This window comes from Brassica napus, chromosome C1, assembly GCF_020379485.1.
Source record: "Brassica napus cultivar Da-Ae chromosome C1, Da-Ae, whole genome shotgun sequence".
NCBI lineage: Eukaryota > Viridiplantae > Streptophyta > Magnoliopsida > Brassicales > Brassicaceae > Brassica > Brassica napus.
Window position 1 is genome coordinate 2248766 of NC_063444.1, and position 14816 is coordinate 2263581.

General features: G+C 34.4%; 1 protein-coding gene across 1 annotated transcript; it reads right to left on the minus strand.

The window, feature by feature from the left end:
- Nucleotides 1-4145: 4145 nt before the first annotated feature.
- Nucleotides 4146-5368, minus strand: LOC125580546 (bZIP transcription factor 11-like). The gene has a single exon (XM_048745150.1). The coding sequence runs from the start codon at nucleotides 4803-4805 to the stop codon at nucleotides 4341-4343; it is 465 nt and encodes a 154-aa protein (XP_048601107.1). The 5' UTR covers nucleotides 4806-5368; the 3' UTR covers nucleotides 4146-4340.
- Nucleotides 5369-14816: the final 9448 nt, after the last annotated feature.

A 14816-nucleotide genomic window follows, 5' to 3' on the forward strand; every position in this document is an offset into this window, starting at 1 on the left:
TTTTTGCGAAAATTAAGGAAATTTTGAGTTAAGAAAATATGCTAAAAATATTCTAACTTCCTTAAAATGTGTATAGGTCGATTTACCTTGTCTTTTTTTCTTTGTCGACGTCCATCTTCTAAGATCAAGTGGTAGACGGTCTTGAGACGTTCCGAAGAGACGCTCTGTCCGGCTGAGTCTGATCTATATGGGAAAAAAGAATACCACTAGATCTCACCTCCTTGGCGAGAGAATCATCACGCAAGTTCCTAATCCTGGGTATGCGGGCGATGCTGAACTCCGAGAAACCAACTTGTAGAAGCTGGAAAGAGACTAACTCAGAGGTAAAGGCCGGCCAATCGATTTACCTTGTCAAAAACGTTTTTCCTTTTTATTAAACTTTTTTTTTAAAAAAAGAAGTTATTTCCTTTTTGTTAAACCTTTTAATAAAAAACAATAATTTAATTTTAACGTTTTTAAAATGTTTGTAGAAAAATAAAAATAAAACTTTGTAAAACGTTTTTAATAAACTTTAATAAAAATAAACTTTATAAAAAGAAAAAATAAAACTTTATAAGAAAGTTTTTAATAAAACATTAAATAAACATTATAAAAAACGTTTTACATAGTTTCGTTTTTATAAAAAAAAATAAAATGTTTGTGAACTTTTTATTTTTATTAAACTTTTTAATAAAAAATAAAACTTTTAAATTAAAACATTTTTTTCCTTTTAAAAGTTCAGTTAAGCTTTTAAATTGTGTTTAATGTATTTAATTTGATTAATCAAAGGTTAGTTTTGGTATTATGAAAAAAAATTATACTAAAAAGACAACTTAATGATGGTATTATACCGAATGGACAACCGTGCTATTTTTTTGTTCCGTTTTGGCAAATTTCTCTTTATTTAATCCTAAAGCTTTTTCTTCGTTCCTTCCTTATTACACTCTCTTCTTTCTTATTCTAACCAAAGTATATATATGAATCCTTTAAGAATACCCGAGGAAATTTTTTTTGTTACCCGGATAAATTTGTGTAAACAGTTTGGCGTATTTTTAGCTATAATGTAGATCAAATGAACCGGGCCTTGTGGTCTGGTGGTATAGGAACCTCAGCTGAGGTGCCCGCCATCACGAGTTCGAGTCCCGGCCACAGCGGATTTAACATTCCTTCCGTTGGGGCGCTGGACCCCCTACGGAGAGATAGTTGGGAATGTAGCTGCCCAGATACCAGAGTTACCAACCAAAAAAAAAAAAAAAAAATGTAGATCAAATGAAGATGTTTAACGTTTAGTTTGATCCGTCGATACAAGATCGGAAAAGTAATGGAAGTGAGTAGTGACGCTCCAAAAATTTAGGGCTTTAAGTACAGCGGAAAAGCTTTTGTGGGATTAAGTAAAGTAAATCAAGTTTGATTAAGCGCGCAAACCAACCCATAATCTGTGCCTTTATACTGTAGAAGACAATAGTACTCTATAAGTGCGGAGATGGATCGCCGGGAATAATTAAAATTTCGATCAACGGAAAAAAGTAGAACGGTGAGAAGACACTTTAATTAGTTAAGAAGTAGCCAACTCGAAATTGACTATGAACTCTACTCTTGACATTGACTCTAACTCCACAAAACGATATATTCATTTTTTTATGACCAAAAGAACCTTGGGTTATAATTGTTGTACGTATTACTAGCATGGTATTGTATACATGAACCAACTGATTCTCATTTATGTTTCTTCAAATAGATCTAAGAGAAAGAATGTTAATTATAAAAGCACTTAATTAGGAGATCTACTATTGAAGTCGGTAGATCATCATGTGTTTTTAGGTCACGTACCGGCAAATATTGTCGCCTGCACATGACAAATTTCTTATAATTGATTACGACTTATTAATTATTATGTTTTCTAACTTTGAAATAACCTCTATCATAAAAGGTTAACATGGGAGATGTTTATTTGCAAAGTACCGAAATGAATAAAGAATATTTTCTTCTGATAAGTATGCCGTATGCAAATTTCATTTATCAAAATGAGAGAGTTCATACTTGTACAAAATGTTTTTTTTTATAAAAACACAATAAAATTAATGCTAGCTGCCTACAACATGCGTAATGTTCACTCCCATTTGTGTACACTTTAGTTGTATTCGTCATTCTAGCTTTGCATGTCTTAAGGTTTTCCAATTAAGTTTCAGTATGCCCATCTTATTTTTCCTTCACTTTTCATATAGAAATGTACGATAAAGCACAAATAATGTAGAGTATAATGTCGGGAACTAAATCATTATATCAATTAACTCCTTTACCTAAATTACGTTTTGGTCTTAATTTGTTATCTTCGAAAACTACAAAAACTAAGCAATTAACTATACATTTTTCCATGTTATTAGTAGCCTAGATCAAAACATAAGATGCCCTTTTTTTAATTTCTCGAGTCTTGATATACATGCACGATACTCTCAAGAAGGGATACAAAACTTGAAACGAAGGTAGAAAATATTGTAATTATCAAATAGAAGTCTTCTTTTATATAAAAATAAAAGAGGCTTCCATGTGTTATATTCATGAATGAACCATCCGTGATCAATGGATACAAGACAAACTATGCAGCATCTAAAGTATAATACTGCCAGGAAATAATAGAATAGGATTCTCCATTATCAGTCACGATGTAATATAGCCATTCTTTTTATAGTGTACTGGTGCATGGCTCAATTGGTGATATATCGAACTTTGAAATTAAAAAATTAGAAAACAAAGAAACTCGAGATAAGAAAATTAATTAAAATATTAGACGTGTAAAATCAAATACTCCCTCCGTTCTTTAATGATAGACTTTCTAGAAAAAATGTTTGTTTCAGAAAGATGTATTTTTTGTGTTTTCTATGAAAAAATTGTAAATTTCAAAAAAATTTATTGAATTTATTGAATTACTATTGGTTAAAAGTTATTGAAAATTGAAAATTACAGAAAATAATACATTTATTATTTATTATGGTAGTTTAATGTGTTTTTTTAATATGCGTGAAAATACTAAGAAGTCTAGTACACGTCAAAACCTTCCAAATTCACTAGAGATAAGTTTAAAAGGAAATATTTTACAAGAATACGCCATATACTGCGTTACGAAAACCCTTACATTTGAGTAGTTTTTATACATTACAATTATTCTGTGTTTTGTATTTTTGCGATGATTAAAAAAACAATTTTCTTCAATTTCACCTATTCAACACCGCCAAAATATTATTATATAGAACCAACATTCAGTATTAACCTAACAACGCTCATAACATCTAGCTATAGATTCGTCAAATTTATAGCTTTTGTAACTCTTCTTATGAATATATCTAAATGTTTAATTTGGCGTTGTTATAATGGAGATACCCACACTTTTCGAAGATTAAATAACTTTGTTAAATTTGGCGTTGGTAGTATAATTTAGGACCCTATAATTATTATTTTTCCTACAATTTATTTAAGAGCGCTGAGGATTTATATGAGCAAAACAAGAAAGAAACTAGGGATGTTTTGCAAAATTACTCGTTATGAGATTTAGTTAGATAAATGATCGTGCAACTTTTCTTAATGACTATTAGCCGACTGAAAAAAGGAAAACATCTTAATTAATCAAGATCCAGCTTCAAATGTGATAGTTAGTTTGTGTAGGTGGGTTCTAGAAGGCAGGAGCGTACAACTAAAAATACATGTTTTTGACACTTTGGTCTATACGCGCTAAAATCTTTATTCACTTTAATGATGACGGTTTAAACTTTGAAGTCGTTTACTAATAACACTCAAGAAACTATATACTAGTATAAAATATAGGTACTTGATTAAAGATAATAAAAGTAGGGCTTATTTGCCAAATAACCAAAAAAAAGTGTAATTAGATTTTTAGTAAAAAATTAGAAAGAGATAGGAATAAAAATAAAGAGAGAAAGGTGTTTTTGGTTAGATAGTGGGTTTATGTTTTTTTTATGGTTATAGGAGCAAATTTATCCTATAACCATGATATTAAGAAAACACTATACCTAGCGTACAAAGCACAACAAGAAAATGTTTATAGGGAGCAAATTTCCCCTACAATAGTATAGGGGCAAATTTCTCCTACAATAGTATTAAAGAAAACACTTTGTACTCATGCGGCAGCAGAGTCTTTATTACAAACACACTCATAAAAGATGCTTTTAATACCTAGCGCCAAAGACGGAACAAAGCACAACAAGAAAATGAAATACTACTAGAACAATCAAACAACATACCAATTTATACATATCTCTCTCTCTTTCTCTTTGGACATATCTTAAAATCTGACAAAGAAACGGTCCCATTACGTAATTTCGAGGTTCTTTGTTTGGTCCACATTTCTAATACAGCAAAGCATCAGAAGATGCCATGAGAGGCTGGTTCATCATATGAAACATGTTCATATTCATCTGATTCACGAGGAAGTCATCTGACTCTGGACAAGTCAGAGGGTTCGGACAAACCCCGTTGGTATTCTCTAGGAAACCGATGATGTCGTTGAGAGATTCGAGCCTGTGGCTGAGTTCATCGAGCTGAGCTCTAAGAACAGAGTTCTCTGCTTCCACGGCCAAGTAGTGCTGCGTCGTGATGCTGACACTTGTCACGATCTCGCTGTTCTCTTTCTTGAGCTGGTTAACCTGAGCCGTTAGATCGTCGAGGAGCTTCTGTTTCTTCATCCTTGATCTCCTCGCTGACTCGCGGTTTGAGAGCATCCTCTTACGTTTCCTCTGCTCCATGAGATTCTCCTCTGACCTGGAAGACGTTTGAATCGCCGACGAATTTGTTCCCGACGACGACGATTCCATGCAGTAAACAAACAAACAAGCCTCCAAAGAGAAGAGATATAATATTTTTTTTTAAATGGTTTTTAGGGAAATTTAAAACAGGACAGGACCAAGATTGATGACAAAAAAAACGAAATATAAACGAAAGAAAATATATTTTAAAGATAACTAGCTAGGGTTTTGATATAGTTATAAGAGTATATAATATATATGAAAGATTAATTAAGCTTGGAGAGTTTCAGAAACTATGAGACGTAGTAAAGCCAGTAAAGGAAGACAACAGAGAAAGATTGAACGAGATGGGTCCTGCGCCTGACTGTGGAGTTTAGCATAAACCCAGAGAGGAAGATCTCACTGAGTATAATCGGAGACATGTGTCTCAAAGACCAAGAACTGCTGGTTAAGCATCAATGTTTTTTCTAACTATTTTTATTGATTAATCCCACAAGATATGAGATCTTTGAAAATGAATCTTGATCGAGGAAGAAACAATGAGATCAAGAGAAGAAGAAGAAGGAAGGCGAAATTATCGAAGAGAGAAGAGAAGGAGAGAAGGGGGATTGTGAATGGTTTATGAGAATGAATTTATAGAAAGAAAATTTCAAGAAAAGCGTTCGAGTGTTTATGCAACTTGACAAGAAGCTATACATTTGTTTTGATTCCATTGGACGATTATTTTTCCCTTACCCTTGAAAAGTTTTATAAGAGTATCTACAATGGTTACTAAGTTCTAACACCCTAATTTTCCCTTTTTAACGCTACACACACCTAATCATTCAACATCCACCTCATTTTTTACTTCTACAATAGTTTTGTTTAATAAAATTCAACACTCTACTCCACTATTTTAATTCATATTTTTATCTTTTATAAATTAATAACTATATATTAATTATAGTTTATATTGTAATTAACTTAAATAATTTTTAAAAAATATATTTATAATAATTTTTAGTTATATTTAACTATTTTTTAAAAAAATAAAAGAAATTATAATAAAAATTGATAAAAAAAAATTGTATCCAAATGAAATAAGACTAATCTCTATTTATAGATCATAAAAAATCGTAAATTCTGATATAAATTTTAACTTTTTTTAAAAAAAAGTTTACTTTAAAATAATTGAGTTTCAGTAATTTGGAGGAAATCAAATTTCTAAAGTTTTTGACAACCAATCAAATTGTTTTTTAAGGACCCGCTCACTATGCATTTAGCGTATGAATTCACTTCCTCGTCAGTTTCTCATTTCACATTTCAACACCTGTCTCTGCAGGACCCACTCATTTGGTATTCAACTAGTTGAAACTTTTCAACATGTATTAATCCACGTTGGATTTTATTAGAATTCAACAGCCTCATTGTGAGGATTAAACAGTTGAATATTTCATTCAACTAACTCATTGCTCCTAGTCTAAAGGAGTTTCTACATAAGTCCCCTATATTCAAAAATAATCTAAAAACGATATTTTTTAATCCTCCGGTAAATAAATTAGTTGATATTTGGTTACTATGTCGAGATCAAACAAGTTTAAACCAAATCATGTTAACTAGATAGATTTCTATAATTCATGAATTTATTAGGAAATTAAAAGATGAAATATTCCAATTTTTTATTTTTACTGATCAATAATATACATTGGGATCAATTTTGCGGTTTAACATTTTCCCTGTTTAAAAAACTTTAATTATACCCGCACTTGAGGGAGGAACAAAATTACCGCACGAATGTCAACTTCAGAATCATATAAACCCTTGCCCATTAGGTAGATATTTTCAAATAAAATGCATTTTTGTTCTCAATTCATTTTTAATTTATAACTAGATTTCGATCCGCGCAACCGCGCGGGTTTTTGTTTTCATTTATTTTTATATAAATATTTTGTTTTTAATTCTAAATTGGTATTTATTATAATATATATGTGTCTATAAATTTTTAAAACATAATAAGTTTACTGTATATTTTTTCATTGAATAGATTGTTTCAAACTTTCACATGTATTTGTATCTTCTTCTATATATATATTTTCGGTTATTATTTCATTATTACAATCATAACTATATATATAAAGATTAATAAAATATTTTTTTATTGTCATATTCAGAGATATTGTAACATTTCACAAATTTAGAAAGTTTTAAAAAAATTAAACTTTTCGCTTCATAGATTTATATTATCGAGTAAATAATTAAATATTTAGTTTTTGTTTAATTTTTAAAATAAACTATATAGTTTAAAATTTGTTTTCATTGGTTTAAGGTAGTAAAGATTAATCATTGTTAGATAATATGATTTTTGTTATTTAAATTTTTTTTTTATATAATTTTAAAAGTTAACATCGACAAATATTTAAATATTTAGCATATAGAGGTATAGTATTACAACATTAAATTATATCTATTTAATTTATATTATCTATAAGTCCAATGGATCATCTATTGTTTAAATCCAATTATTAATAGCCCAATAAACATTTCTTGGCCCAAAATTAAAATGATAAGATTAGATATTAAATGTAACATGATTTTTTAGGAATATGTCCATTAGGTCCAATTTTTAAAAAATCACACATGAATCAAGGTTGTGACTTCTATTTTAATATATAAGATTTTTTTTTATAATTTTAAAAGTTAACATCGACAAATATTTAAATATTTAGCATATAGAGGTATAGTATTACAACATTAAATTATATCTATTCAATTTATATTATCTATAAGTCCAATGGATCATCTATTGTTTAAATCCAATTATTAATAGTCCAATAAACATTTCTTGTAGGCCCAAAATTAAAATGATAAGATTAGATATTAAATGTAACATGATTTTCTAGGAATAGGTCCATTAGGTCCAATTTTTAAAAAATCACACATGAATCAAAGTTGTGACTTCTATTTTAATATATAAGATTTAAATGTTAAAATGTATACACAAGGATGGCTAGAGCCTAACTTTTGATACATCATTTTGGATAATATGCAATTAGTGATATATATCAAACTATACTTTTATGTTTTTAGAAAAGCCATTTTAAATTAAATATACCCGTTCGAATTTTCTAGACTGTATGTACATACTCAAATGGCGCAAGTAAAAGCGTACACAAAACTGTGATTTCTTAGTTGGTAAAATTGCCAAATATGACTCACAACTTGATTTCAAACACAAAAGTTAACCCAAACTTGAATCAAATGCAAAAGTAATCTAAAAGGCTATTGAAATTACAACTAACTCCTTGTGAACAAACAAAAAAACCGAAATTTTTTTACGTTTCTAACCCCCGTAAGTCGTCTGGACTAGTTTTACTTAGAAATAATTTAAAAATTTTGTAAAAAATATTTTGATAAGTGAAAAATTGAAATCATGTAATTAACATATGTTTTAAAAGATATAAATTAAGATATAACAAAAGTTAATTGTTTTCAACATAGATGAGTGAAAGTAGTGAGTCATGATATTCTTTGGTTTAGGTTTTGCCAACATATGTTGTAATATTGTATGTGTTCTTAGGGTTAGATTTTGGAATGCATAAATGTTTTTTTTTGAAAACTTTAAAATTTACCTAAGTATTTTTATTTATGTTTATAGTACACTATTTAAGTATAACTACGGATTTATAACGTGGTTAGTTGGTTAATTTAGTCAATTCAGTTTAGGGGTTAAATTAAGGGTCTGGGACGACTTACTAGTAAGTCGTCTGATGTACAGTATTCAACAGACGACTTACTAGTAAGTCGTCCAAACCGGACCAAACCTTTAATTTTACAATGTACTTTTAAACCTAACCGGATTATTTACCGGCCATATATAAGGTGTTTTTTTCACTGTTTATCGAAAATCAGAAAACCCTAAAGCCGTTTCTCTCAAAGGCGATTTCCGTCGATTCTCTCTAATCCATCGTTCTCATCGTTCTCACCGCCGGTTATCTCTCCGCCGTTATCACCGTCGTTCTCACCACCGTTCTCACAGCCGCCGCCGGTAAGTTATATCTCTTACTGTCGAGTGATTGATTGAGGAAAAGGTGAACATAAAACTGGAAGTCTTGGAAGAATTATAATTAAGTCTTCTGGAAAGTCTTCCAGCTGGAAGACTTTCCAGACAACTTAATTATAAATCTTTCAGCTGGAAAACTTGCTAGACGACTTAATTATAAGTCTTTGATTGTTTGAGATGGTTGTCTTTGATTGTTTTGCAGGCAAAAAAAATGGAGATGCCAGAACTCCCCCGTAGGATATATACATTAGGGGAAGAACCCCCCGCAGTGCATAGCATTTCGTATCATACTTGTTGGACGTTGCATGCTGCTTTAAAGAAATCTCTTCATGATGACAAATATGAAGAGCTGAAGGAGTCGAAGTTGGGAGTTTTCATCAAGTTCCAAGAGCTGGGATTTGATTGGGCTTCAAGGCTGGTTCACTACATGCTCGGTTTCCAGCTGGACATAAAGAAGAAGTATGAGCGGTGGAGTCTCGTTGGTCCAGAACCTGTGAGGTTTTCACTGTTAGAGTTTGAAAACCTCACTGGTCTAAACTGCGAGTACATCGAGGACCTTGAGAGACCTCACTCTGCTGTTACAAAGGAGTTGACTTCTTTTTGGGAGATGTTGGGAGTTCATGTCAAAGCTGGGCCATCTACTCAGGAGATAATAGCAGCACTTGAGAGATGCGAAGGGTGGTCTCGGGATGATCGCAAGCGGCTCGCGTACCTTGCCATCTTCACTGGATACATTGAAGGGAGAAAGTATTCAACCCCTACACGGGTTAGTCTGGCAAGGCTAGTGATGGAGCTAGAACGGTTTGAGAATTATCCATGGGGGAGAGTCGCGTTTAAGGTGCTGATGGACTCTGTGAAGGGCAGAGATATTTCGGGTTGTTACACTATTAATGGGTTTGCGCAAGCTCTCCAGATCTGGGTGTACACAGCTCTTCCGGAATTGGGTGCTACTTTTGGTAATCCTCTCCCAAACAATCCGTCTCCACCGATACTGGCTTACAAGGGTCGCAAAGGACGCAGACAGTTTAAAGAGGCTATCCTCAGTCAGGTATTTACTTCAATCTGGACGACTTCGCAGAAAACTTATAATTAAGTCGTCTGATAAGTCTTCCAATTAGACGACTTAGTAGAAGACTTATAATTAAGTCGTCTGGAAAGTCATCCAGCTTGAAGACTTTACAGATGACTTAATTATAAGTCGTCTACTAAGTCGTCCAGCTGGAAGACTTTCCAGACGACTTAATTATAAGTCGTCTGTGAAATCTTTTCTTTCCATCTTTCTTAATCCGTCAAATATCTAAGTTCATATCTTCTATTTACTGCAGACTAGGGTGATCAACTTTGTTGAAAAGGACACTGCTGAAATGTTTAAAAAATGGGAGTTTGATGTTGAGGACACGCTCGCGGAGAACATAATTAAACTCATGTTTGTGAAGAAACCGTGGAAGTGGACCATGGATTGCTGGGAAGTCACCGGTACTTGGGTTAATACAAAGCCGGCGGTTGTGAGTCCAGCGAAGAAAAAGGTAGTGAAGGATGACAGTCCAAGACCTCGGAAGAAAGCTCGTAAAGAGGCACCTGCTGAAGCTAGTGAAGAGGCAGCTGCAGAGGCTAATGAAGAGGCAGCTGCAGTGGCTAGTGAAGAGATGACTACGACTTATCAGACGACTTACTTTTAAGTCGTCTGGTAAGTCTTCTACGTAGACGACTTATCAGACGACTTAATTCGTTTACGACTTACTTGTAAGTCGTCTGGTAAGTCTTCTACGTAGACGACTTATCAGACGACTTAATTCATCTACGACTTACTTGTAAGTCATCTGGTAAGTCTTCTACGTAGAAGACTTACCACTAAGTCGTCTGATATCTTCTGACTTGTACTCTATTTTATATGCAACATACTGATGCTTGGATTAATGTGCTGAGGAAGAGGTACGACGCTAACCCACAACATTTCAGGAGCGAGAGAATTTGCTTCCTTGATCATCTCTTTGCTCAGCAATGGATATTCAACTTCAAGGATTTTAAGGACTCGAAGCCCGATCACAATGGTTTAGGAAGAAGACTCCCTGGTGGGGCGTGAAATTATTATGCATGCACTATACCCACATTTGGTCAATCGAACAAGGTTTGGGGGACGGATATTGATGATATCTATGCGCCAGTAAACTTCGCCGACAGTCATTGGATTGCTATGTGGATATTGATCCCTAAGAGGCACATAGTCGTCTATGACAGCATTTGTTCCAGTATCTCCCCAGAAAAACTCAATGTGGTAATGAAGCCTTTTCTCTACATGGTCTCTTATCTGCTTGTTGAGTGCGCTTCCTCAGACGAACAACGTGCCCAATACAGCCTGCAGCCATTCACATATGAGAGACCGACCAATATACCTCCGGCCAAAGCTGGTGATTGTGGCGTGTACACTCTAAAGTACATTGAATGTCATTCTCTTGCGGTAGAGTTTAGTAAAAAAGACTTTGCAAAGCCCAACGGGAAGAGTATGAGGGATAAGATGGCGGTGGATATATTTCAAGAGCTTCCTAACGTGCATGAGTTCGAAAACAAGGACATGGATGACATCCTGGGTACGTATGACGTGTGATAAACAGGCCACTTTAGATTATTTTGTATGATATATTAGGCTGATGTGTGTATTTGAACTTGATCTCTATTTTGTATTTGAACTTGATCCCTATTTTGTATTTGAACTTGATCCCTATAACTATATTCTGCGCAGAAGACTTACAGTTAAGTCGTCTGGAATGTTGGACGACTTAACTATAAGTAGTCTGGAAAGTCTTCTGAGCAGTGACCTTTTGTAACTATATTTCAGATAATATAAAGGGCAAGACCATCTCAAATTTGTTTGGTAGTGCAATTTGACAATGAAGTTGACACAGATAAGTTCATAACACAAATTTTTAGTACATAGACTGAACACTGGACGACTAACTTGAAGGTCTTCTGGAAGAAAAAACCCTGGACGACTAACTGGACGACCTTCTGGACGACTTAATTGAAAGTCTTCTGGAAGACTAATCACTGGACGACTAACTTGAAGGTCTTCTGGAAGAAAAAACCCTGGACGACTAACTGGACGACCTTCTGGACGACTTAATAGATTCAGCGATGTTGCTTGTCTTTATGTTGTACATGTCCCCCTGACAATAAACCCTTGACCATAGGCTGACGTCGGCATTCTCCAAATACGTTGCAAGGTCCGGGTTTGCACTCCGTATCTCAGCCATGTACCGGTCAAAATCTGAAACCGTATAAGCATAAGCAGCACCTTTCACCAAGTACAAAAGATGTTTCCCTTTAAACGTTTTGACAATGTTTTCTTGAAGGTGATAATAACATATTCCTCGGGTTGCCCAAGGAAACACCTTATCACACGCACTTTTAATGGCCGCGTGCCGATCAGAGACTATCACCAGAGGCTGCTCATCAGATACACAACTAGCCAATTTTGTGAAAAACCATTCCCAAGAAGGTTCATCTTCAGCATCTACGATCCCAAAAGCTAATGGAAATATCTGAAAATTCCCATCTTGTGCGGCTGCAACTAACATAACACCTCCATATTTCCCACTTAGGTGAGTCCCATCCACCACAATGACCATTCTCTGATACTTAAAACCTTTGATAGAAGCTCCAAAAGAGAGAAATAGATACTTAAATCTATTGATAGAATCAAGTTCTATAGCCGTGATAGAATCAGGATTTGCTAAGGAGATTTGCTCGAGATATGATGGCAGACGCGAATACCCATCTTCTGTTGATCCTCTCACCAATGTTTGTGCATATAAAAGTGCTCTGTATGAAGTGGTGTAATCAAGCGTCATGCCAAACATGTTCTTCATTGCATCAGTGATATGATGTGGATTCAACCCATCAATGATTCCAACACGATCAATGAAAAGCCTACAAACATACTTCGGAGTATAATGTCTCCGCTGAGCGAGTCGGTCTCCCGCTGAGCATGTATGTTTTTCCACATACTTTGTTACCCAAAACGTGTTTGTCCCAAGTTTCACACTCGCTCTGACATTCCATTGACAACCACTAACCGGACATGTTGTCACAAGGAGAGTTTTCGTTGACTTGTATATTCTAAAGGAGAACTTAAACATCACTGCTGTCAACCGCAGCTCTGAAAGCAGTGCATCCTTGCTAACAAAACTTTGGTTGACATAGATAATGTTACCATTCGATCTTCCTCCTTCAATCTTTTCGATATCTTCAAAACACATATCATCATCTTCCTCATCCTCATCTTCAACCTTTCCATAAACACTGTAATCCTCACCATTCTCGTCCGCTTCAACAACAATAGAGATACCAGCATCCTCCTCCCCATCGTCCTCCTTCTCATCGTCCTCCTCCCCATCATGATTTTCATCTTCAACCAAATCATCATCTTCAAAACATTCATCAGCTTCATCATCTTCCCTGAACTCCGAAACCGTTCCCACCTTGCTACGGCTTGATACACAAAGCCGTACTCCTTGTGTTTTGGTTATCTAGAGCAAGTTTCGAACTTGTCTATCACTTGTAACATGAATAGGAGGGGTGTCTGGAGCCTGCATCATTTCTGCTGGTAATGAGTAGGTTATCTCCACAGATTATGCGCTCATGTCCAGGTTATAATTTTCTTGAGCCATTGCAAGAAGTTCAGCATGTGTCGAACCTTCCCCCAAAAAAATGATTCTCGCTCCTTTGACATTATCAACCACAAAATCCCAACGGCAATCATTCAACAACCATTCTCCATACACTGCATGTAACTGACGCACCATCTACGAAAATTCAAAATAAAACACATTAGTAAACATAGAGAAAATGAAAGTTTACTAAACATTGACGCAGACGACATACCAGTAAGTCGTCTGGAAGACTTACCAATAAGTCGTCCAAACAGGTCATTTTTGCAATTGAATTTTAAATAGGACGACTTACAAGTAAGTCGTCCAGCTTTGTTTGTTAAAAAAAAGCCTAGACGACTTACTGGTAAGCCGTCTAGGATAAATGGGTTAGTTTTGCATTTGACCGAATTGTATCAGATATTTGACTTTTCCTGGACGACTTACCAGTAAGTCGTCTCAGGGAAAACAAAAATTTCAATATTTTATTAAAGCTAGACGACTTATTTGTAAGTCTTCTCAGGTTAGTTTGCAATTCGAAAAATAAACTTATATATTTAACTTTACCCAGACGACTTACTTGAAAGTCGTCCAGGAAGACGACGTACAAGAAAGTCGTCCCAGATAAGCAAGGTTTGACCATAATCTAGGAAATAAATCTGGACGACTTTGCTTATCCTGGACGACTTTCAGGTAAGTCGTCTTACTTGACGGACTTTCAGGTAAGTCGTCTTACTTGACGATTTCCGCGTAAGTCGTCGGGGAAAAGTTAAATATTTAAGTTTCATTTTCCAGTTTCAAAAGTAACCTGAGACGACTTACAGATAAGTCGTCCAGATTTAATAAAATATTGAAATTTTTCTTTTCCCGGAGTCGACTTACTCGTAAGTCGTCCAGGAAAAGTCAAATATCTGATACAATTCGGTCAAATGCAAAACTAACTCATTTATCCTAGACGACTTATCAGTAAGTCGTCTAGGGTATTCTCTAGATTTTTTTTTAACAAACAAAGATGATGACTTAAAAGTAAGTCGTCTGTTTGACCAGAAGACTTACCCGTAAGTCTTCTACAGCCAGACTACTTACGAGTAAGTCTTCTACACAAACAGATCTGGAAAAAATTTGAGTTTCATACCTTAAACTAGTGAGATGACTTCCTTAGCACACAGAGTCTTCTCCAACCACTCAGAATCTCAAACGAAAGTAACCCACCAAGAATAGTATGCTTGAATGGCTTTATAAACCATAAAAAAAAATTTGAATCAAAAGCTTGAGTTTTTTGGATGAATATGGAGGCAAAGTGAAAGAGATGTTGTTTTTAGTTCATAACAAGTGAGAAAGAGAGAGTGTAAATCGATTTTGGGTGCATTAAGAGCTTCAAATTGGTTGTTCATG

Bases quoted from the DNA above. Each gene is read 5' to 3' on its own strand.
- LOC125580546 (XM_048745150.1), bottom strand. From the start codon at position 4,805: ATGGAATCGTCGTCGTCGGGAACAAATTCGTCGGCGATTCAAACGTCT.